The sequence below is a fragment of the Orcinus orca genome, chromosome 13 (genome assembly GCF_937001465.1).
Source record: "Orcinus orca chromosome 13, mOrcOrc1.1, whole genome shotgun sequence".
NCBI lineage: Eukaryota > Metazoa > Chordata > Mammalia > Artiodactyla > Delphinidae > Orcinus > Orcinus orca.
Genome location: NC_064571.1, coordinates 52,960,857 through 52,985,796, shown reverse-complemented (window position 1 = coordinate 52,985,796; position 24,940 = coordinate 52,960,857). Strand labels below are relative to the sequence as shown.

The 24,940-nt window shown below is 42.6% G+C and overlaps 2 protein-coding genes across 2 annotated transcripts in view; both read left to right on the top strand.

The window, feature by feature from the left end:
• Nucleotides 1-222: 222 nt before the first annotated feature.
• Nucleotides 223-11,946, top strand: EPCAM (epithelial cell adhesion molecule). Its single transcript, XM_004264979.4, has 9 exons — nucleotides 223-575; nucleotides 3,683-3,790; nucleotides 4,070-4,310; nucleotides 5,238-5,303; nucleotides 6,340-6,403; nucleotides 7,236-7,337; nucleotides 8,741-8,941; nucleotides 10,662-10,706; nucleotides 11,481-11,946. Exons 1-9 carry the CDS (start codon nucleotides 500-502, stop codon nucleotides 11,520-11,522), a joined length of 945 nt encoding a protein of 314 aa, XP_004265027.1. The 5' UTR covers nucleotides 223-499; the 3' UTR covers nucleotides 11,523-11,946.
• A 9,088-nt stretch (nucleotides 11,947-21,034) lies between these two features.
• Nucleotides 21,035-24,940, top strand: part of MSH2 (mutS homolog 2) — a 73,356-nt gene continuing 69,450 nt past the window's right edge. Inside the window, exon 1 of the mRNA XM_004264976.3 lies at nucleotides 21,035-21,339. Coding sequence (XP_004265024.1) covers nucleotides 21,129-21,339 — 211 coding nt within the window. The 5' untranslated portion in view covers nucleotides 21,035-21,128. The remainder of the gene's footprint in view (nucleotides 21,340-24,940) is intronic.

Here is a 24,940-nt window from a genome sequence, read left to right as displayed (position 1 = left end):
AGGAAGTCTCGGTATTTTCAAACTTTCTCCGTGGCCACCCAGGCTCCCACCCTCCCCGCCCCTACCGGCAGCAGGAGCAAGCACCTGGCGAACCCGGCGCGCACCTGGGGGTGGATGGTATCCCAACGGCCTCGTTCCGAGTGGGGGAGGGGAGGGGAGTCTGTTCCCTCCCCCCGCCTCCCGGCGGTGACTCATAGCCGAGAACTGGCCGGCAGAGGTGAGCAGCCGCGGGCAGGGGCCGGGGGCGGGGCCGCCAGGTCTGGAAGGTCTGCTCCGCCCCGCCGAGCGTCCAAAGCGCGCAGCCCGTCGGCCAGCTCGCACCGTGCTCCTGGCCCCGGGGCACCTCGCTGTCGTCCTCCCGACGCGGACCCGCGCGTCCCAGGTCTCGCGCCTTCCCGCCGGCCAGCGGGCTCCCGGCGGCCTACTCTGTCCGCGCGTCCTCCCGCGAGCCCCCGGCCCGCCTCGAGCCCCTCGCGCCCTTGTCCTCGGCGCGCGCAACATGGCGCCCCCCCACGTCCTTGCGTTCGGGCTCCTGCTCGCCGCTGCGACGGCGGCGGTGGCCGCGGCCCAGGAAGGTGAGCGGAGTTGCGGGGTTAGGAGGACCAAGGGGTGGCGGCCCTCGGCGCCCTAGACGTAACCTGCGGGGACTGGGCGGGCGGCCGCGCTTCTCCGCCCGGAGACGGACGGCGCGGGGCTGCCTAGGCTCTGTGCGGGTGGGAGGCAGCGGGAAGGCGCCCACTCGCGCGGGCCGGAGGGAGCAGCCTCGCCTGGCGCTCTGCGCGCCTCTCTTGGGATATGGACCGGGGCAGGGGCGCAGGGGCAGGCGGGGAGCAGAGCGGCTGCGGCCGCCTCGACGCGCCCACCTTCTTCGGCCCCTGCGCACTGGGGTTTTGGCGAAGTGGAAACCTGCCCGGGCCGGGAGGGGACTCTGCAACTGCGACCTGCGGCCCCGCCCCTCCCCGGGCCCCTGCGGTGGGCCCCGGATGTGGGTCTCGGGCGGGGACTAGCGGCTGTGGTGAGGCCTCTTGGGCCAATACGCACCTGTGCGCAGGGAGGAGGGCCTTAACTACGAGGTGTGTGGATGTTTTCTCTTCAAGGATCATATAAATAATGCCAAGTTTATTGTAGGGAACCCAGATATATCGATAATCGTAAAAAGTAAAAAAAAGTCATATTGGGGCTTCCCTGGTGGCGCAGTGGTTGAGAGTCCGCCTGCCGATGCAGGGGACACGGGTTCGTGCCCCGGTCCGGGAAGATCCCACATGCCGCGGAGCGGCTGGGCCCGTGAGCCGTGGCCGCTGAGCCTGCGCGTCCGGAGCCTGTGCTCCACAACGGGAGAGGCCACAACAGTGAGAGGCCCGCGTACCGCAAAAAAAAAAAAAAAAAGTCATATTGGAACCACGTTAAGAGAATCCCATAATTAATAATTGGGTATTTTTTTCTTTTAGATATTGCTCTAAATATTACCCTAAACCTAAACACATTGTTTTATGTCTTGATTTTTTTCCCCCTACATAATATCCAGAGTTTTCCGTTTCCTTTAGTCTTGAAAAGCATGATTTAAATGGTGCAAAACAGTCTATAGCCTGGAAGGTCGCACCATTATCCTAATGTTGGACATGTAGTTTGATTCCAGTTTTTCTTACTCTGGAATAAACATCTTGGCTGCCATCTCTTGATTTATTTGTAAGGCCGTGGCTAGCAGTGAAGTGTCAGTTAGCCACAGTTTTGTGGAAAGGCTTTTGTAGTCTCACCAGCAGGGCTCAGCCTAATTCACTACACTTTCAAAATAATGCAGTTTAATCAACTCATGTTTTTTCAACTTCAGTCTGAGGCCAAATACTTAATTTTAAATTGCTTTAAAGTGATGATAGCTGCTGTAGGAGTATGTTCAGAAAGTCTGATTGGTCTCTTTTAAATTTCACATTGTTTAAGCATAAATATGTGCTCTGAGCAGGTATAGCGTAGTGCTGCATAAGATTTTAACTCCTTGAGGACCGCTCTATACTTTCTCCTTTTATGACCCCGATACTGAGTTTAGTGCTGGACAGATTATATAGGTGGTTCGTATTGATTATAATTTAAACAGGGAAAAACTAAAGCCAACTTGAGATATGAAGGAGCAATATATAAATTCTTTGGTCTGTTGTAATTAGTTTTTGTTTTTAAAGATTGCACTCTTAGCTAGACGAAGAAATTAGATGTGCTTGCTATTTGAAGTTAAAATGAACTTTTGAGGGCTTCCCTGGTGGCGCAGTGGTTGAGAGTCCGCCTGCCGATGCAGGGGACACGGGTTCGTGCCCTGGTCCGGGAAGATCCCATATGCCGCGGAGCGGCTGGGCCCGTGAGCCATGGCCGCTGAGCCTGCGCGTCCGGAGCCTGTGCTCCGCAACGGGAGAGGGCACAACAGTGAGAGGCCCGCGTACCGCAAAAAAAAAAAAAAAAATGAACTTTTGAGATAGTCGAAGATATAACTATTAAATTGACATCAATATCCAGGATGGGCTGCTTAATAGCACTTTCAAAATCAGGTTCTAGGATTTAATTTAGTTAGGAAACGCACATCCGGAGGTACCTCCAAATTCAATTGAAAGTATCATTTTTCTAAGATACGAAATTGTCCAAGGGTTGAATATGTTCCCATTAAGTCTCAAGAAGCATCTCTTATTAAGAAAATGAGGTGGGAAGAGGGAGGTAATGTGAGTTATTCACTGATCATAGAATTGGTACTTTTTTAAAGTTAATTTTTATTATATATTGGGATCTAGTTGATTTTACAATGTGTTTCAGGTGTACAGCAAAATGGTTCAGTTATACATATATCCATTCTTTTCCCATATAGGTTATTATAGAATATTGAGTGGAGTTCCCTGTGCTATACAGCAGGTCCGTGTTATCTATTTTATTTTATTTTACTTTTTAAATTAAAAGAATTTTTGGCCATGCCGTGTGGCATGTGGAATCTTAGTTCCCTGACCAGGGATCAAACCCACGGCCCCTGTACTGGAAGTGTGGAGTCTTAACCACTGGACCGCCAGGGAAGTCCCTTGGTTATCTATTTTATGTATACTAGTGTGTTGTTGATTTTGGGGAAAAGACTCCATGACCGACAGACAAATGTTTATCTAGCAGGACAGGAGGAGGGAAGAAGCTGAGTCTGGGAGTATCATGAAGGCAAAGCTGAATCTGCTGTTTGGAGGGTTTATTCTTGGTTTAAGGCACAAAAATTGGAATGCATGCAAATTAGACTGTCTATATAATATGTACAAACTATTTAGCATAGTGTCAGCCACTCCAATTATAGCTGAAAAATGACACATTCAGGACCACTTTTTAAGGCTGTATGTTCCTGTAACTTGGGCATTATTGTCAGAACGTAATTTAGCTGATCCACCATCAGAGTTGACAGTTGGATCCTCATTTTTTTTTTTTTTTTTTTTTTTTTTTTTTTGCGGTACGCGGGCCTCTCACTGTTGTGGCCTCTCCCGTTGCGGAGCACAGGCTCCGGACGTGCAGGCTTATCGGCCATGGCTCACGGGCCCAGCCGCTCCGTGGCATGTGGGATCTTCCCGGACCAGGGCATGAACCTGCGTCCCCTGCATCGACAAGCGGACTCTCAACCACTGCGCCACCAGGGAAGCCCTGGATCCTCATTTTTAAAGTGGATTTTTTTCCCCTGCAGGATGTGTGTGTGAAAACTACAAACTGACCACAAACTGCTCTGTGAATGCACATGGTCAGTGCCAGTGTACTTCAATCGGTACACAACATTCTGTCATTTGCACAAAATGTGAGTAGAATATCCTCATTACCTTTAAGTTTTATTTTGACTTATACTTCTTTAATTGATTTGTCTTGAGTCGGGAAGCGTTTAATTGGCTTAAATCTGAATCATGTTATTTTGTCAACATTATCTCATCTCTGAAGTTTCTTATGATTTAGAAAGTAAACCTGGGAACTTATAAGTCTATGGTAATCTTTGGCCCTGGAAGTTTGGAGTAAATTAAATTTTTTCCTTAAGCATACAACAGCAGTTATTTTTCACTTTGACGTGATGCTTTCTTTTCAGTGGCTTCCAAATGTTTGGTGATGAAGGCAGAAATGAGTGGCTCCAAGGCTGGGAGAAGAGTGAAACCAGAGGGCGCTATCCAGAATAATGACGGGCTCTATGATCCCGAGTGTGACGACAAGGGGCTCTTTAAAGCCAAGCAGTGCAATGGCACCTCCACGTGCTGGTGTGTGAACACTGCTGGGGTCAGGAGAACCGATAAGGACAGTGAAATATCCTGCTCCGAGCCAGTGAGGACCTTGTGAGTTGGGCTGCCTATAAATTACTTGTTTTCATGCTTTTCGGATTTGTTTAATTAAATTTAGTTTTGAACATGTAATATGATTTTGTGATTTAGAATTCAAAAGATAGAAGAGAGTGGACAGTGACAAGCCCCCATCCCATCTCAATCCCCCATTTACTCAGTTTACTTCCGTAGAACAGATGTCATCAGTTTATGCCATAACCTTCCAGAGATCTGTGAATTTACTAGCAATGTAGTTTTTCTTATTTTTAAATTTTTTTCTTATGGTAGCATACTAAACATAATTTTCCTTAATTTATTTTTACTTAACACTCTTCAGTATTTTAAAGTACGATTAGTGTTAAATGTATATGAATGATTTAAGTTATGTATATATTTGCTCATTTATTGTGTCTTCAGCGAGGTATGACTGTTTCAGGGATTAGGTAATGGAAAGGAATAGAAACACACTGCAGCTAGCTTAAGCCAAAAAGATTTTATTGGAAAGGACTAGAAAGACCAAGGCAGACACTCTCTCCACTTCTGTCTTCTGGAGCCTTGTGGCCACTTTTCTGTTTCTCTCAGAGCCTTTTTGTCTCTTCCCATGAACGTGACCCAACATGACCAACTAAGCCTTAGCTGCCTATATGTTATTTGTTTTCGTGCTTTTTGGATTCATTTAATTAAATTTAGTTTTGAATATGTAATATGTGATCTTGAGTGTGGTGACCAGAGGCCAGAGGGTCCATGTTAGAAAGCCTGAGTTCTTTATGAATGATGTGTGTGAGGGCCAAGGAAGAAATGAAGGGCATATCTTTTGTATAGATCCTTTTTCTGTTAATTCTCCTGTAATTCCACTTGGGAATTTGGGTATTAGCATATTAAGAAAATAATATAAAAGGCTGAGTTGTTATGGTCAATCAATACTGTCTTTTTACTTTATAGCTGGATCATCATTGAACTAAAACACAAGACAAGAGAAAAACCTTATGATGTTCAAAGTTTGCAGGCGTAAGTGCTATTAAATACATTATGTTTGCACAGTTGGTACTCAGAACTTCCATCCCACACCATTAGATAAACTAAAACAAGTCTCAATTCATTTTCATATTTCTGAAAAATAAAATACTGTAAATAATATTTTTAACTTTTTAAAAAAAAATAGAGGTGCAAGAATTGTATATTGTAGTACAATTGTATCCTGTAGTACCCTTCGCTCAGATTTACCAGTAAACATTTTGCCACATTTTCTTTTTATATGTGTATGCATATGTGTGTGTACTTTCTATATCTGAGCATGTATAAATATTATTTCCCCAGAACCATTTGAGAGCAAGTTCTAGATGTCATGCACCTTGACCCCTAAATACTGTGGTGTATCTTTTCCTAGGAACAAAAGGCATTCTCTTACATAACCACTATACAGTTATCAAATTCAGGAAATTTAATGTTAAACCACATCGTGCCAGTTTTCCCGATGTCCTTTGTGGCAATTTTTTCCCCTCTGACCCAGGACCCAGTCTAAGATCATGCATTTAGTTGTTATGACTGTTCAGTCTCTTTAAATATGGAACATTGCTTTGGCATTTCTTTGTCTTGTTTCTCCAATAAAATTTAAATTTTTAATTAATATTTGAATTATAAACCATGACATTGATTTTTTTGAAGAGTATGGGCAAATTGTTTTATAGAATGTCCCTCAATTTTGGATTTGTCTCATGTTTCCTCATAATTAAATACAGGTAATTCATTTTTGACAGGAAAGCTACTTAAAGTGATCTTGTGTCCGTCTCAGTACTTCACATTGGGAGGCACATAACATCAGCTTGTCCCTTTACTAGCGATGTTAACTGGTCAGGGTGGTGTCCACCAGGTTTCTCTGCTATGGAGTTACCACTTTCCTTTTTGTAATTAATAAGTATAACCTGTGGGTAGATACTTGGATACTGTGTAAATATCCTGTTTCTAGTCAAACTAGAACTCAACAGTTTTTGTATCAATTATTATGATGATAGTTGCAAAATGGCATAAAATTTTTTATTTACAGTGCACTCAAGGAGGTAATCACAAGTCGTTATCAACTGGATCCAAAATATATCACAAATATTCTGGTAAGATTTTTTTTTTTTTAGCAAGTGAGCTTTAACAGAAAATTGGTCGGATAGTTTGGTTTGGGTATGATTTTTGATAGTGGTTAAACTGCATTTGAATAACAGTTTAAGCCCTGGGCACTTAATCCTGCAAATCCCCTGTTATTGTTTTCCTTCCGTAGTCTTTGAAAACCTCAGTTTACCCTTAAAGAAAATGTAGTATCTCTTACTATTCCTAACACATGCCAGTCTTCACACCTTGGAAAACCTTTCTCTGTGGTTGTTTTTGGCAATACTTAGGGTGCTACGTAGTCCTGTTTTCTCTGGTTTCAGGAGCTAGTCTTTAACCAGTTAGCCCTTCCTTAACTCTTTCAACTTTGGCTGAAAAATGCTTGAATAGTGTGATGGAACTCTTTCAAGGCAGAAAATTGCTGTCATTTTTTAAAAGACTTTTTGGTAGGGACAGACTTTTTTCCTTCCTAAAAACAGAACATGGTAAATGCCACTGCGTTTTGGATTGCATTTCTTTAGCATTTTAGCATTAAAGTAGTTCTAACCAAATAAGGTACTTTAATATCTTGTTTAAAATCTTTTAAAAATTCTCTTTTGAAAAGAAAATTATAATTATCTTTGGTTGCATTGCTATTTTAATTCCTTCGGATAGATTTTTAAAACCTCCCAAAGATTTTGAAATTATTAGTGATAAACCCAATTATCCACTAATGGCAAGAAACACTGACACATGCAGATTACAGAAAATCAAACACTGAATATTCCGATTATTGAACAATGATATTTTCATACAGTTTCGGTTATAGTAATATTAATTTGTATTTTTCAATTTTTCCCCCAGTATGAGAATGATGTTATCGTTATTGACCTGGTACAAAATTCTTCTCAGAAAACTCAGAATGATGTAGACATAGCTGATGTGGCTTATTATTTTGAAAAAGATGTGAGTATAATCTCCCTCATTTTATTCCTGTGTTTAGAAATGTAATGTCTATCATGCCTCAGTGGTTTCAAAATCTTTCACCTGTTTCTCTACTTTTAGATCAACTGTATGAATAACTGTTCTCCAACTGGTTCTCATGCTGCAATTAATTTTGTCCTCCTTGTCGTTCATACTCACCTTTCTTATACCCCTTTCTTACTTGCTTGTATATTTATGCCTTTTTATCACATTGTTCTGCCTAGAATATCTTCTCTCCTATGATTCTTACTACCTCCCTGGCAGTTATTTAGTTTGTGAGTGTAGCCTTCCCCTACTATAATTTCCATTAACAAGAGACTATGTAAAAAATGCTGTGTGGGGCTTCCCTGGTGGTGCAGTGGTGGAGAGTCCGCCTGCTGATGCAGGGGACACAGGTTCATGCCCCGGTCCGGGAGGATCCCGCATGCCGCGGAGCGGCTGGGCCCTTGAGCCATGGCCGCTGAGCCTGTGCGTCCGGAGCCTGTGCTCCTCGGCGGGAGAGGCCACAACAGTGAGAGGCCCGTGTACCGCAAAAAAAAAAAAAAAAAAGCTGTGTAACTGGTGTGATTAAAATGTTTGTTTAAACTTTAATATACTGAAGTGAGCTATTTTCTTTTTTTTTTTTTTCCTGAGCCCATCTCCTGGAATTTCAGTTACGTGTATGTTAGACCACTTGATAGTAACCACAGGGGCACTGAGGCTTTGTTCTTTTTTAAAAAGTTTTTTTGGCTGTGCTGTACAGCATGGGAGATCTTAGTTCCCTGACCAGAGATCGAACCCGTGCCCCCTGAAATGGAAGCATGGAGTGTTAACCACTGGACCACCAGGGAAGTCCCTTAAGTGAATTATTTCCTGATGAAATCTGGGATTCACTTCAAAATAACAAGGCCAAGGAATTCCCTGGCAGTCCAGTGGTTAGGACTCTGCGATTTCACTGCCAAGGGCTTGAGTTCGATCTCTGGTCAGGGAACTAAGATCCCGGAAGCCAAGCGATGCAGCAAAACAAAACAAAATAAAACCCCACAAAACAAACAAACAAAACAAAAAACCAGGCTGGGAGAGGCTGGGGGGGTAGGGATAGAAGGAAGAGTAGATAAAATAAGGTTGGCCATATGTTGATGTTATTGAATCTGAGTTTAACAGGTACATGGGATCTCATTATTCTCTTCTTTCTACTTTTGTATATGTTTGAAATTTGCCTGTCATTAAAGTGGTGGGTATTTTTTGTTTTTTCTTTCTTCTGTTTCAATGGATGAGATTGTTATCACCAAAACCGTAAAGGTTCTTGGCAGCAGTTCTTTTGGTACATAATTGGCACGTAATTCTATGTGGCCGTGGTAGGTTTTCTTAACTATTTTAAATTGCTTTTCTCCTTCTCAATGTAGGTTAAAGATGAATCCTTGTTCCAGTCCAACAGGATGGACCTGAGAGTAAATGGGGAACTACTGGATCTGGATCCCAGTCGAACTTCAATTTACTATGTTGATGAAAAACCACCTGAATTTTCAATGCAGGGTCTACAAGCTGGTATAATTGCTGTCATTGTGGTTGTGGCAGTAGCAATTACTGCTGGAATTGCTGTGCTGGTGAGCATAGGACAAGTAAAATTTCATTTCAGGGTCTCTTCTTTGAAGAAAAGGTGATAATATGAAAAAGCCACAACGGTGTGCCAAAACAAGTTAATGAAACCAAGTCTTCATTTTTTGTAATCCTTTATGCTGAATGAATCTATTGCATTTCCGGTCCCTTTTTATAAAATAGTCAACCTTATGAAGCAAGAAAGGATACTGATCTGAGAAAAGCTTGTAGCTGAGCACCTCACAGGTTGGTTACATTGCTGTCAAATAGCAAACGTCCTTCAGTTGTCCTCACTGCACATGGGAGTGCAGTTCAACACTGTTGCCAGGGTTAGTGCAAAGTAACCTGAATTCCCAAACCATTCAGTGAGATGAAACTACAGAACACAAATTAATGTTAGCATAAAAAAGAATTAAAAGGGATAAGTGTGAAGCAACAGTTCAAAATAAAAGATTTAATGTAAACTGAACTTAGCAGTGCTTCAGAAGAAGACTGTATCACCTGAACAAGCAGCATCTGTTCTAGATATGTAAGGGTACTTCAGCATCAGGAAATTTTACCAACACAACAAATTCAGAAATAGATTTGATGGTATATGAGAAGTTATATTTTCAGTTCAGCAGCATTATCACACTTGGCTATCCATCTGGAAGAAAACAAAAGTTGGATTCCTGTTTCACCCCACCAGGGCTGGCCGTATTGCTCAACTGTGTGTGAATAGCACGTTTTGGAGCACAGCAGCGTGAAAGGAGTTGGGCAGTATACCCATGTTCAAACACAAATTCTAGACGGGTTATAGTTCAAAATGTTAAAGAATAAAGTAAGTCTCAAAATTAATTTAGGAGATGTTGTACAACCTTGTGATAAAAGAAACCAAGTAAGGTGGGAAATCTGGAATCCATGAAGGAAGAAGTATATATTTGACTTCATTGAAATTAAATATTTTGTATGGCAGAGATACTGTGAAGTGAAAAAAATGTCAGTGATAGGCTCGGGGAAAATATTCACTATGCATAAAACAAAAGATTATTATGCATACTATATAAAGGGTTCTTAGAAAATGATGAGGAAACTAAAGAAAGAGTGGTAACAGGTGTGAATAGACAATTTACAGAAAAGGAATTCCAGATGGCAGATAAACACATGAAAGGTTCATCATAGAAATCTAATTGTCCTACAGAAATGAAAGCACAAGTACATAAGGAAGCATGGTCAAGGTCATGTATTCCAGCGTTGCTAGTAAGGTGAATCTGGAAACAACCTGAGTGTACATCCAGCGGAGGATGGATGAGTAAACTGTGGGGTATCCATGCCATGGAATAAAGTGGCTATTAAAAAGAAGGAGTTCAAAAAAAAAGGAGGAGTTCAATCTATAGCTTTTGATCTGGAAGGATTCCTGTGATGTGGATACAGGCTGTGCAAAGAGGGAAATGATACTCTGCATGATCCCATTTGTTTTTTGAGACCCCCTAAAACTTACATGCATATGTTCATATATTTGTGTTAGGATGGAAAAAGATGTGGAAGAATGCCCACTACGCTGTTACATTTCACTCAAGATTATTCATTGTTTTCTCAGTGCATTTGAGAAACAATGTCTACGGATAGATTTTAAAATTAAATTTGTTCATATCAGAATTGTGTTCATTAAAAGCATATGTGTCAATTTAGACTAACTTTTTGTTTGGGTAGCAGTCCTCAAATAGTAATCATTTTTCTTCCATATAGGTTGTTTCCAGAAAGAAAAGAATGGCAAAATATGAGAAAGCTGAGGTAAGTGGATTATTTAATTAAAAGGCCCTTGTTTTAATCTCTTACTCCTAATAATCCCTATACCTTCCAGACACTGACAGGTCTCAATTACACTTGAGTCCCTTTATAGTATAGTCCTTAGGGTCTTAGGGAGAGTCTCACAATGCTAAATTTTCTTGCACGAGTTCCATAGCAGGCCAGATTATATTGAATTCTGACCACTTATTGGCTAGGCAAGTTATTTAACTTCCCTTAAGCCTCCATGTTTCCTTTATCTGTAAAACGGGGATAATAGTACAGACCCATTGTAAGGATTTAATAAAGTAATCTGTGTAAAGTGCCGATCCCATGCTTGCCGCACAGTAAGATGTTTGCCATCCGTAGTAGTTGTCATCTTGTCTCGGTTCTGCCTATAATTGTGTGATCTCAGACAAATCATTTAATTCTAAACTTCAATTTCCTCACCCATAAAGTAAAAGATTCAAAATAGAAAATGAATTAGTTCTTCCTATATTTAAAAATGGTATACATTTACCGAAAATATTACCCATTCTTAAAGATTTAGCTTACCTGCTACTTCTCTGTGTCACTTTGGCCATCTTATCTCTAAAAAGCAATTTGGATCATGTACTTAATGTGTGTTTCCTTGTAATATACCTTTTTTAAAAAAAATTTAAGTCATAAATGTGGAAGAGAATTTTCTTGTGTTCCTTTTTGTTTTTTAAGCTATTTCCAGAATAAACAAAAGACTGGGTCCAAAATTATTTTAATTTTTTCTTTTTCCCTCTATTTCAGATAAAGGAGATGGGTGAAATGCATAGGGAACTCAATGCATAACACTAATTTGAAGAGTAACTATAAGAAGGGAAATTAGCAAACAGACTCAGATTACAAACGTATGAACATGGGGCAAAGAGAAGATCTTTGAAGACCACTATTGTGTTAGTTAACATCATATATTTGTAACAGTTAAACCTGTACTCAAAATATAAGCAGTTTGAAATTGACTTTACTAATCTTAAAGTTTGACCACAAGTATCATATATATGCAGATCTGATATAAAACCCAGAATTTGAACTGCATAGTTTGAATTATTTATGCCTAACATTGAAGGGTATGCATTAAATATGCTTCCACAGTAGAGTCTGAGTGACTACTGTCTCATCTGTTTGTGATTAAATAGCTGCCTTTCTGTCTACTTTGAGTCTTGTACATATAAATGTTTTTTATGAACTATGAAATAAAAGATTTAAAAAATGACTTTTCTAACTTCATTTCAATCATATTGAATCAAATTTCATAGTATACAAATAAGATAATAGGTTAAGAAATGCTCTGAATCCTAGCTACAAATTAGAATTTGCATGAGTCCTTATAATCATGTATATTCAATATAAAATTTATAACCTGCAGTGTGTAACTTTTTTTTTTAATAACATCTTTTTTAAAAAAATATTTATTTATTTATCTATTTTGGCTGCGCCAGGTCTTCGTTGCGGCACGCAGGCTCTTTAGCTGTGGCATGTGGACTTCTTAGCGGCATGCAGGATCTAGTTCCCCCACCAGGGATTGAACCTGGGCCCCCTGCATTGGGAGCACAGAGTCTTACCCACTGGAGCACCAGGGAAGTCCCTGTAGTATGTAACATCTACACAGAAAAACCAAACAATTTTATTCTGCATGCATCTAAGATTCTATTTTAGTCAAAGTGACATTTTGACAGACACTTAATAGAATTGATGGAGAATGTTATGAACCATGAATTCCATGGTTGGTTGAATTAGAAGCACCATTTTTTTCAACTGAATAATTACGGTACAAACACATTTTATATGAAGTTAAAGTATCCTGAAATGTTTTGCTTTTCTTAGGAAATTTTTAAAAACACTACGAAAAGAACATTAAAGAAAATATAAAAACTAGATTTAAACATTGGGATATGTTTTTTAACATATGTTTAACATATGTTTAACATTATGTTTTAAACAAGGGATATGATTTTTATCCCTTCCGTAGTAGGCAAATCCTAGGATGGCCCCTAAGATTTCTTACCCATGATGTATATGCTCTATGTAATTTCTTCCCTTAGAGTGTAGGCAAGATCTGTGAATATGATAGGCTATCACCCCTGAGATTGTTATATGGCAAAGGTGAAGGGATTTTGTAGATGCAGTTACGATCCCTCATCACTTGACTCAATTAAAAGGGAGATTACAAAAGAGTGCCTAAAAGTAAGAGACAAAAAGCAGAAATAGACGTGCTCTCCTGTTAACCTTAAAGCAAACTGCTGTGTTTTGGAGAGAGTCACCTATCAGGAAATGGCAGGCCGACCCTAGTGGCTGAGGGCATCAGTCCCTCAACCATGGAAGTGAATTCTGTCAACAACCAGTGAGCTCAGAAGAGGACCTCAGCTCCTGATGAGAGCAACCCTGGTGACATTTTCACTGCAGTCTCGAGACCCTGAGGAAAAGACCCAGTCACGCTTTGCTTGGACTCCAGACCTATAGAAAGTGAGGTGATAAATGTTTATTGTCTTAAGATGCTAAATTTGTGGTAATTTGTTACACAGCAACAAAAATTAGTAGTAGAAAGTAATGAGAACTTTAAAGACAGAATAGCAGATACAAGGAACAGCCACCACCCCAGGGCTGAGACAGTACCCAGAGAAGAGACCCTCTTCTTCCGCCAAGCCCCACACCGTGGGCTGGAATCCAGACCTTGTGGGAGAGGGCATTATGGTTTGATAAAGAGCAGAGAAGTTGCTGTGGTGCTGCACTGGCAGAACTTTTTGAAAATCTCTCTTGTGGAACCTACTGGAAAAATTTGCTCTTAAGGGCAGGAGTCATCAAACTATAACCTGCAGCCTGGTCTGCCATCTGTTTTTAAACAGTCTGGGAGTTACGGATGGTTTTTGCATTTTAAATGGTTGAAAAAATTTAAAGAACATTTCATGATATGTGAAAATTACATGGAATAAAAATCTGTGTCCATAAAGTTTTATTGGAGCACAGCTACACTCATTTGTTTATGTGTTGTGTGTGGCTGATTTGCACTACAAGGGCAGTTGAGTAATTGTAACAGACCGGGCCAGTGGAATGCAAAGCCTAACTATTACTCTGGTACTTTACAGAAAAAGTTTGCTGACGCCTGCTCTAGGGTGCTGAGGGATAGCTCCTCATAGGGAGGTGTCCTGCCCGACACCTACGGCACTGTATAAAGCTGCCTTTTATAGCTGGGGTGTAGCAATTGGTGTTCCGGGAAGCTGCCATCTGCTGTCCAGGGCTGCAGAAGCCCTGGGTGCTGCAGGAGCTGGGCACTGGGGAAGCAGCAGGTGCCACAGGGGAAACAATACCCTTTCTTCTTGCAGTGTCTCTCCAGCGCCCTCTACCGACAAAGCTTCAGAGCATGCACAAAGGGTGAATTTGGAGCTAAGAGGTAATAAATCAGTAACTCTTCAACCCAGTGCCCTCTAGTTTCTGTTCTACCTCTTCTGAAGCTACTCCTGCCAAAAGTCAACACTGACCAGCTAATTGCCAGTTTCCCCGGTATTGAATCATTTGATCTCTCCACAGCTTATCACCACAATGTCTGCCCCATATCCTACCCCAGTATGTTGCCTACAGATTTTCTTCTTTGGCTTCGCTGGCATTACTCTCCTCTGTTTTGTTTTCTCTTCTGCTGACTCTGAAATACTGATGTTCCCAGGATTTATCCTTTCTTCTATTTTTTCCTCTCTTTTTCTTCCGGGAGGATTTCATCATTCCCTTGCTTTAGTTACCATCCAAGTCCTGATGATAACAGAAATACCATCTCCGTTCTTTTTTATAAAAAATTTATTTATTTATTTTTGGCTGTGTTGGGTCTTCGTTTCTGTGCGAGGGCTTTCTCTAGTTGCAGCGAGCGGGGGCCACTCTTCATCGCGGTGCGCGGGCCTCTCACTGTCACGGCCTCTCTTGTTGCGGAGCACAGGCTCCAGACGCGCAGGCTTAGTAGTTGTGGCTCACAGGCCTAGTTGCTCCGCGGCATGTGGGATCTTCCCAGGCCAGGGCTCGAACCCCGTGTCCCCTGCATTGGCAGGCAGATTCTCAACCACTGCGCCACCAGGGAAGCCCCAATCTCCATTCTTGTAATTCACCCTGAGTTCTACACTAAACTACGTTTCACTTAACTAGCCTTTAATGACCTCATCATCTTCCTCCAAAACCCTAGTGAACTCTTATATTCTCAGAATCAGTTAATGGCATTGTCACCAGGTACCAAGTCCCAAGTTCTTTTTTCTCTCTTAACTTCTCCATTTTTTTAGTCATCAGGCCCTGAGATTCTCCCTCAGGAATAAATCTGCCTCTAATTTGCCTCTCTTACACATTTTCACTGATCTCTTCACCACCAATCTATTCCCTTTCTAAACCAAATCCCACGTTGCTCCCAGAATTATTTGCCTAAAGTTGATCATAGCACTTTTCTGCCCCTTCCCCCTGCCAGTCTGGCCCTGCACTGGGTGCTGTTTCCCCTTTTGGCTGCCCAGCTTCCCATCTCCTCTTCCATTTGGGGAGAATCCTCCTGTGTGTGGTATTGGCAGCCAGTTCTCCAACTCCCTCTGCAGAAATTTAAGGGTGGTTATCCTCCCTCTGCTCTGAGCATCAGAGTACAGGCACCTCCACCTAGGACTTGGAATCTTGTGATGAAAACAAAGAACAGTTGAGAAAACTCTCAAGGGCAGCGATGGGGTGAGACCAATGGCAGCCACAGGAGTGTTCCACGAGTGGGATCCCAGCCCTCTAGCTATGGTCACTCTGCCTGGCCTCTCTTGGTTCCTCCTTTGTCTCCAGTGCCAATACCCTGCTCCAAAACTTTACCACTTGCCTAGATGTAATTTCTGGCTTCCTTCCTCTTCACTCTCAATCCTTCCTGTGTATTATTCCCAGAACAACGAAAATGGTCACAATCTACCTTATTTCCCATTATACTTCAATATATCCAACTTTGCTGCATTCAAGATTTTCCTTCCCATTCCTCAAATTTTCCTGTTCCCCAGTCCTTTTATACTTTGCTTGGGCTTGACCATGCCTTTGCTTATGTTCTTTCTTTTCTTTTTTTTTTTTTTTTTGCGGTACGCGGGCCTCTCACTGTTGTGACCTCTCCCATTGCGGAGCACAGGCTCCGGACACGCAGGCCCAGCGGCCATGGCTCACGGGCCCAGCCGCTCCTTGGCATGTGGGATCTTCCCGGACCGGGGCACGAACCCATGTCCCTTGCATCGGCAGGCGGACTCTCAACCACTGCGCCACCAGGGAAGCCCTTTTTTCTTTTTTTTTTTAAATTGAGGTATGGTTGATGTACAATGTTATATAAGTTTCAGGTGTACAACATAGTGATTCACAATTTTTAAAGTTTATATATTTTTTAACATCTTTATTGGAGTATAATTGCTTTAAAATGGTGTGTGAAAGGTTATATTCTTATCTTCTTTCTTACATCTGGAATATCCTCTACTTAGTCAAGGCCCAGCTTAAGATTCCCTTCCATGAAGGCTTTCTTAACACTTTAGTCTCAGCTCTTTCTACTTCTTTCAATATGAAGGGGATCAGGATATGCTACCCCCAAATATGCCACTTTGGCATAAGGATTTTTTTGAGCTAAAGGCAATTGAGAATCAACAGATGCAGAAAGAGTTCTCTGCCCTCCACTTATCTGCCTAAAATCAGGACATAAATTCCCTTTGTGAAGGTGTTTCCCCCGACCCATCACCAGAGAGAGAGAGTTGACACTGAGATGAGTTTGCATAACTAGACCTTACTACAACAGCCCTTATCTTCCATTAGTTCTCCCATATATTTCCTGGTTACTTCCCCACAATTGTCATCTCTGGAAGCCCAAAGCCTCTTTCCTTTGTTAAGAGGATATATGAGACCCTGAGTCTAACCGATTCTTTGATACTTACTTTTCTGTGAACTCCTGTGCATGTATATATTAATAAAAATTGTGCCTTTCCCCCCATTAATCTGTCTTTTATTAGTTTAATTCACATACTACCAGTAACTGAACTTAAGAGAGTAGAGAAAAAGTTTTCCCTCCTCAATAAACACAGCGGTTTCTGTAGATACAACATAATTTCAGTTATTTCCCATCATCCTAAAACATGGCCCCCCAACCCCTCTAAAAATTCCCACTGACCTTGCTTCCCTAACAAGCTGCCATTTCTATCTCTTTTCCTTTCTTAACAAACCTCTTAAATAGAACTAACACATTTTGTTTTCAGAATGAAAATTTCAATCCATAGAGCTTCTGTTGCCCACATCAACCAACCAAAGAGCGTTCTCAAAAACCAATGACTTCTTCAGATCATTTGCCCACTTTTAAATTGGGTTATTTATCTTTCTATTATTGAGATGTAAGATGTCTTTATGTATTCTGAATACGAGTCCTTTGTCAGATATATAATTTGCAAATATTTTCTCAGAAGAACATACAGAGCACATGAAAAGATACTCAATATCATTAGTCATTAGGGAAATGAAAATCAAAACCACAATAAGATACCATTCATACCCACTAAGATGGCTAGAATCAAAAAGACAGGGGCTTCCCTGGTGGCGCAGTGGTTGAGAGTCCACCTGCCGATGCAGGGGACACGGGTTCGTGCCCCGGTCCGGGAAGATCCCACATGCCGCGGAGCGGCTGGGCTCGTGAGCCATGGCCACTGAGCCTGCGCGTCCGGAGCCTGTGCTCCACAACGGGAGAGACCACAACAGTGAGAGGCCTGCGTACCGCAAAAAAAAAAAAAAAAAAAAAAAAAAAAAAAAAGACAGCAACAAGTGTGGGTGAGGATGTGGAAAAGCTGGAACACTTATACATTGCTAAAGAGAATGTAAAATGTTGCAGGCATTTTGGAAAAGTTTTACAATTCCTCAAAATGTTAAACATAGCATGTTAAACATATGGGTTATAGTTTAACATGAGGACTACAGCTAAACATATATTAAAAGTATGATACAGTAGTCCCACTTCTAGGTACATATCGAAGAGAAATAAAAACATTTGTCCATATAAGAACTTGTAAATGAACGTTCATAGCAGCATTGTTCGTGATGGCCAAAAGCGGAAACAATCCAAATGTCTACCACCTGATGAATGAATAGATAAAATGTGGTATAGCCATTCAATAATACATTATTTGGTAATAAAAAGGAGTGAAGTATTGACACATATTATGACGTGAATGAAATTTAAAAACATTACGCTTAGTGAAAGAATCCAGTCACTAAACACCCTATATTGTATGATTCCATTTATATGAAATGCCCAGAAAAGGCAAATTTATAGAGACAGAAAGTTGATCTGTGGTTGCCAGGAAATAGGGGGAGTAGGAAATAGGGAGTGACTGCTAATTTGTATGGAGTTTCTTTTTGGAGTGACAAAATGTTCTAAAATTAGATTGTTGTGATGGTTATACAACCCTGTTAATATACCAAAAATCATTGAGTTACATACTTTAAATGGATGAATTATGCAGTATGTAAATTATATCTCCATAAAGCTGTTTAAAAAAGAAAAAGATGTCTTAATACTCAGCTCCAGGGGCCATTTTTAGTCGTCCTTTCTCTGAAACTGCAGCTTCTGACATTGTTGACAGCACTTTACTTATTGTCATTTTTTAATAATGGAATAATACAACCAAATTACAAAAATTTGAGAAACTAAAAAGTGGTGGCAAAATTAGTGTTGAATATGAATTTCTCATGGGCATATTATCATAGAAAACTGAGCTAACAATAATTTATTTATTTTTATAAATTTATTTATTTATTTTATTTTTGGCTGCATTGGGTCTTCATTGCTGCGCCCGGGCTTACTATAGTTGCAGTGAGCGGGGGCTGCTCTTTGTTGTGGTGCATGGGCTTCTCATTGCGGTGGCTTCTCTTGTGGCCAAGCATAGAATCTAGGTGCGTGGGCTTCAGTAGTTGTGGCACGTGGGGTCAGTAGTTGTGGCTCGCAGGCTCTAGAGTGCAGGCTCAGTAGTTGTGGCACTCGGACTCAGTAGTTGTGGCACACGGACTTAGTTGCTCCGCGGCTTGTGGGATCTTCCCAGACCAGGGCTTGAACCCGTGTCCCCTGCATTGGCAGGTGGATTCTTAACCACTGTACCACCAAGGAAGTCCCTGAGCTAGCAATAATTTATTTTTAAGATTAAGTTAAGATGCAAGAGGGAGGAGATATGGGAATATATGTATATGTATAGCTGATTCACTTTGTTATAAAGCAGAAAATAGCACACCGTTGTAAAGCAATTATATTCCAATAAAGATGTTACAGAAAAAACGATTAAGTTAAACACTTTAAAATTTACTAAACACTTCTATTTTTGGTTGTTTAAAAATCTTAATTATTACTTCTTTGAAGAGTCTCTTTGTTAGGTACATGTGCCTTTTTGCCCAATACTTACTTACTCTGATTATAAGTAGGTAACAGTCATTATGAATTTGGAAAATATGAGAAAATTAAAACCCATTTGGTGGTAATGATTTTATTGCACCCTATCAATAATATTGTACCATGTCTTCCAGTTATATTTTTGCAAAATCCCTCTTTTCTGTTATTTTTAGAAATTCATAGTTTCCTCTGTAGGACTAGAAAATATAAAAAATTTCTATAAGACAACTATTTGACATAACTTTCGAAATCATAAACATTTAATATGTGCACATGGCTTTAAAGAAAAGATATATATATATATATTTTAAATGAATTTATTTATTTATTTTTGGCTGTGTTGGGTCTTCGTTTCTGTGCGAGGGCTTTCTCTAGTTGCGGTGAGCGGGGGCCACTCTTCATCGCGGTGCGCGGGCCTCTCACTGTCGCGGCCTTCTCTTGTTGCGGAGCACAGGCTCCAGACGCGCAGGCTCAGTAGCTGTGGTGTGCGGGCTTAGTTGTTCCGCGGCATGTAGGATTTTCCCAGACCAGGACTCGAACCCGTGTCCCCTGCATTGGCAGGCAGATTCTTAACCACTGCGCCACCAGGGAAGTCCCTGAACATATATTTCTAAAACAATGCAGCAAATATAATAGAGATATGAACAAAATCATACTCCAGAAGATAATCCAACTAATTACACCTGGGGGAACTGGGCATACTTCAGGCCTGAGGACTGAAGAGTGACCAGTAGTTTGCTACACAAAGGGCAGGGCAAGCCCATTCCAGAGCACAGGGACAGGTTTGTGTTAGAGCCACAGGTATTGAAAGGTAAGGGGAAGTTTATGGCTCCAGATCACAGAGCTGGGGTGAGAGGAGGGAGCACTACAGGAAGTGGGAGATGTAGTCAGCAGTCAGATGGTTCAAACTTTCTGCTTCTGACACTATTTGAATTAAGTGGTTTCTAAACTGAGCTGATTGTCAGGAATGTCCAGGGAGCTTTCTTACAGATCCCAAGATCCCACCTTCAGAAATTCCAACCCATTATGTATGGGTGGGGCCCAGGAACACCTTTGAAAAGCCCCCGGGGTAATTCTGCCGCTGAATCAGGGTTTGGGGCTGCTTTTATGGGGGAAGGGTGAGCAAACAGGAGAGTGCAATACCTTTTGTAAGGCAGGTAACTGTGCAGGACGTATCCTGACCTCCTTCAAGTCTTTGCTCAACATTAAAAAAAAAAAATCACCCCCCCATCTTTTTTACCTAAACACTTACCTTCTAGCAGTTTACTTACTCTAAGTTTACTTAGGATATTATCTGAATCCATTCATTAGAATGTAAGTTCAACAAAGGCAGTGGTTTTTCTCTTCTTTACTAGTGATCCTCAGATCCTAGAAGTCTGGCGCATAGCAGGCCTTCTGTTTTTGAATGTATGAATCAATCAAGGAGTGGACGATACGAGAATTTGGCCAGGACGGAGGCTGTGGAGAAGAAACGTGTAAGCTTGATGCAGGCAATTTGCTTAAAAACGAAAACTGAGGCAGTTGGAGAGAGAGGGGCACAGGTTAAAAAAATACTGTGATAGGGAGGAAGGCTAGTTTTTCCTTGTTTTCAAGTTTCTTTCTGATTGCACTCTCTTGCTTCCGGGTACATAACAAACTCAAAACCTGCCAGAACTTTCCACCTGGTCACCTAAACTAGCTAACCATACACCTGGGACCCACACCAGTACAGCCGAGAAAACCCGGATAACTGTATTCTTTCAAGGACGGGTGTCTGCCGCGGCGGCCTGCGACCTAGGCTCAAGCATGCGCAATAGACAGAGTCACCAGCGTGCGCGGGAAGCTCGGCCGCGTCCGATTATGATTGGCTGTCGCGGCGCACTCCCACCCACCGAAACGCAGCGCTGGATGCTGATTGGGTGTCTCCTCAGAGGCCGGACGCCTCACGGGGGGCGAGGGAGGGGAGGCGGGAAACAGCTTAGTGGGTGCGGGGTCGCGCAGTTCCATCAGGCAGGCGGCGGAGAGGTTCCGAAATGGCGGTGCAGCCGAAAGAGACGCTGCAGCTGGAGAGTGCGGCCGAGGTCGGCTTCGTGCGCTTCTTCCAGGGCATGCCGGAGAAGCCGACCACCACGGTGCGCCTCTTCGACCGGGGCGACTTCTACACGGCGCACCGGGAGGACGCGCTGCTGGCCGCCCGGGAGGTGTTCAAGACCCAGGGGGTGGTCAAATACATGGGGCCGGCAGGTGAGGGCGGGGACGGCGCGGGCTCAGGGGAGGACCCCGCGGAGTTGGCTTCTCTCAGGAAGTGGGAGGGTGTCGGGCAGGGAGACACGGGGGCGGGGACGCTGGTGCCTCGTGGGGCCACTGCGCGTGCTCCGGCCCCTGCCTGGCCGAATGGGGCGCCACCCGCCCCCTGCCCTGCCTCCATCCTGAGTCTGTCCCTCCGGAGCTGCCCCGGATCAGACCTAATAGCGATCGCTTCGTGCGAGGCGTTTTAACACATTGTTCTATTTAATTTTGCTGCAGTCCGCGTGGGTGTCTGCTTCTCGCTCCAGCCTTGGCGCTGTGGATATCATCACAAACGCCGCCAGACCTCTTTATCACAAACGCCAGTCCAGGATTGAGATTTAGAATAGAAGGGGGTTAGGGAGACCGATTTATGTCGCCAGCGTGATTTTGCCTGTTTAGCGAACGTCATTTATATCGCTGTTCAGCGCAGGGACCTATAGTGTCTACTGTTAATAGGCAGTATTGCCAAGTGGTCAGGACCTCGAACTGGAGCCAGATTGCCTGGCTTCAAGTCGCAGCCCCTCCACTTACCAGCTGTGTGGCCTTGAGCTAGTCATGTATGTCTGCCTCAGCTCGGCATTCAGTGCCCTCGGTAACCCATCCCCATCTCTCTAGCATCATCTCTCCCTGGAAAGCTACAAACTTCTCACCCTCTTGTAGTTAGATGTTATGAACATCGAGTTTTATGTGAATCTCTTTTATCCCTGGCTCCTAGGAATGAACATAATAGGAGGAGTAAGGAGTTGTGGGTTTTAGTCCTGCCTCTGCCATATGCAGATGGAAGGTTACTGACAAAAGCTGTTTCATTCATTAGATAGACATTTATTGAGTGCTGCCTTGTCGGGCAGGGTTATGGACACTGGGAGTACATAGATCAAAAGGCAGTATCCCAGGGCTTCCCTGGTGGCGCAGTGGTTGCGAGTCCGCCTGCCGACACAGGGGACACGGGTTCGTGCTCCGGTCCGGGAAGATCCCACATGCCGCGGAGCGGCCAGGCCTGTGAGCCATGGCTGCTGAGCCTGCGCGTCCGGAGCCTGTGCTCCGCAACGGGAGAGGCCACAACAGTGAGAGGCCCGCGTACTGCAAAAAAAAAAAAAAAAAAAAAAAAAAGGCAGTATCCCCCACCTTCACAGAGCTCCCCCTAGTGGAGAGCAAGGCAGAAGTAATTCCAATTCCAGGTGAAGACCTATGGAGGATGCTCCATAACAAGTTGCCAAAGAGGCAGAGGCAGGATTGCCAAAGACTGGAGCTATCAGAAGAGGCATTACAAGAGAGGTTAAAGTTCACCTGAGTCTTGAGAAACCCTGTACCCATTAGCAGGAACTTTCCGTTTCCCCTGAGTCCTCCCAAACCCAGGCAACTGCTAATCTGCTTTCTCTCTCTAGATTTGCTTATAACATTGGTCTTTTGTGACTGATTTCTTTCACTTAACATTTTAAGGTTCATCTGTGTTATCAGTACTTCATTTCTTTTTATTGCCAAATATTCCATTGTATGGATATACAATATTTTGTTTAATCCATTCGTTAGTTGATGGACATTTGGGCTGTTTCTTTTTTCTTTTTTTTTTTTTTTGGGCTGTTTCTTGAACCAATACTTTTAATGTCGTCTGTACCCATTCTCTCCTTCCCTGTTGTGCCAGTGAAGAGATGAGCCTTTTGCTGTGGTCTGGATCCCCTCTCCTCGTCTCACAGATGGCTTTTCTGTTGATCATTTCTTCTCTCTTTGGTTCATTCTTTTGGCATTTAGACTTATTCATATCCTTTTAGCTACTTTTCTCTTACTTTTCAACAACTATCAAAACATTATTATAGGGGCTTCCCTGGTGGCGCAGTGGTTGAGAGTCCGCCTGCCGATGCAGGGGACACGGGTTCGTGCCCCGGTCCGGGAAGATCCCACATGCCGCGGAGCGGCTGGGCCCGTGAGCCATGGCCGCTGAGCCTGCGCGTCCGGAGCCTGTGCTCCGCAACGGGAGAGGCCACAACAGTGAGAGGCCCGCGTACCGCAAAAAAAAAAAAAGAAAAAAAATTATTATAATAAAGCCCTGTGAGGTGGGTTAGTACCTAGCTTCAATTTATAGATAGGAATCTGAGTCCCTAAAAAAGGAAGTTCCTTATCTTTTGCCTCTTTTGCTGTCAGAACTCAGCTTAGAAGCATCTCCTCTTGGAAGCCTTTCTTAACTCCCATCTTAAGGCTGCCTGGTTAGCTGCCCCTCTCATGTGTTCCTTGCCCTAGGACCTTCTCCTTACCTTAGACACAGCATTTATTTTACTCTATGCCAATATACTGAAAGCTCCCAGAGGGCAGGAACTCTGTCTTAACCAGTCTCTGCCTTAGAATCCCAGCACCTGGCACAGTGCCCATATGTAAGCAGACACATTATCAGCTGAATGAAGATGGGGGCTCCAAATTATTCTTGAAGAGGAGAATCTTGTATCAACCTGAGGTTTTTTTTCTGCACCACGTGGAGGCTGGGTAGCTTTCTCTTCCAATTCCCCTTCAGTCTTACTTCCCAGCTTTCAGACTTAAAGCATACAGCCAGGCTCTTCACCAGGAACATCCAGTGTGTCACAAGCAGTCCTTTGAGAGAAATATCCTTCGGAGGATAACCTTTTTTTTTTTAATATAAATTTATTTATTTTTATTTTTGGCTGCGTTGGGTCTTTGTTGCTGTGCGTGGACTTTCTCTGGTTGCGGTGAGCGGGGCCTACTCTTTGTTGCGGTGCGTGGGCTTCTCACATTGTGGTGGCTTATCTTGTGGAGCACGGGCTCTAGGCGTGCAGGCTTCAGTAGTTGCAGCACGTGGGCTCTAGAGTGCAGGCTCAGTAGTTGTGGCACACAGGCAGCAGGGATTCTTGTCCACTACTTATAACTAGTGAACTGATATTGAAAGTATCAGCTGCGTTTTGCTGTACAAAACAATTGTAGTATGTCATTTAATTAATCTTTGTGCTTATTTGTATTTGATATTTGTACTTGATATGATCTATTGTTAAATTTAGGTTAAATCTTTCATAAGATCCAGAATTGTCAGAATAATCTACAAGTATAGTCTGAATTACCTTTAAGTGAATAATTTGTATTACCTATTATTATATGAAAATTGAACTTTAATTCCATTTGATGATGTGGGTGATTTTATTTATTTTGTAAAGAAATTGTTATTTACAAATCAGAACTAAGGTGAGACACTATATTCCGTCTTAGACAATTTTTCATCCTTGGCACTATTCATATTTTGGACCGAAGAATTAATTTGTTACTGTGAGGGGCTGTCCTGTGCACATTTAACAACATCCCTGCCTCTTCCTACTAGATTGTGTTATTATTCCCTTTCCCCAGTTGTAACAACCTAAATGCCCCCCAGGCATTGACAATTGTCCGCTAAGGGAGCAAGATCTTCCCTGTTGAGAACCAGTGATGTAAGATGAAGGCCAGGAAGTTCGAAAACTCAGTTGACTGGATAGGGGAAATAGGTGCACTCATACTTTACGGGTGGTAGTGTTAATTGGTGCAGCCAACCAAGGGGGATAGTCTGCAATATTTATAAAAATCA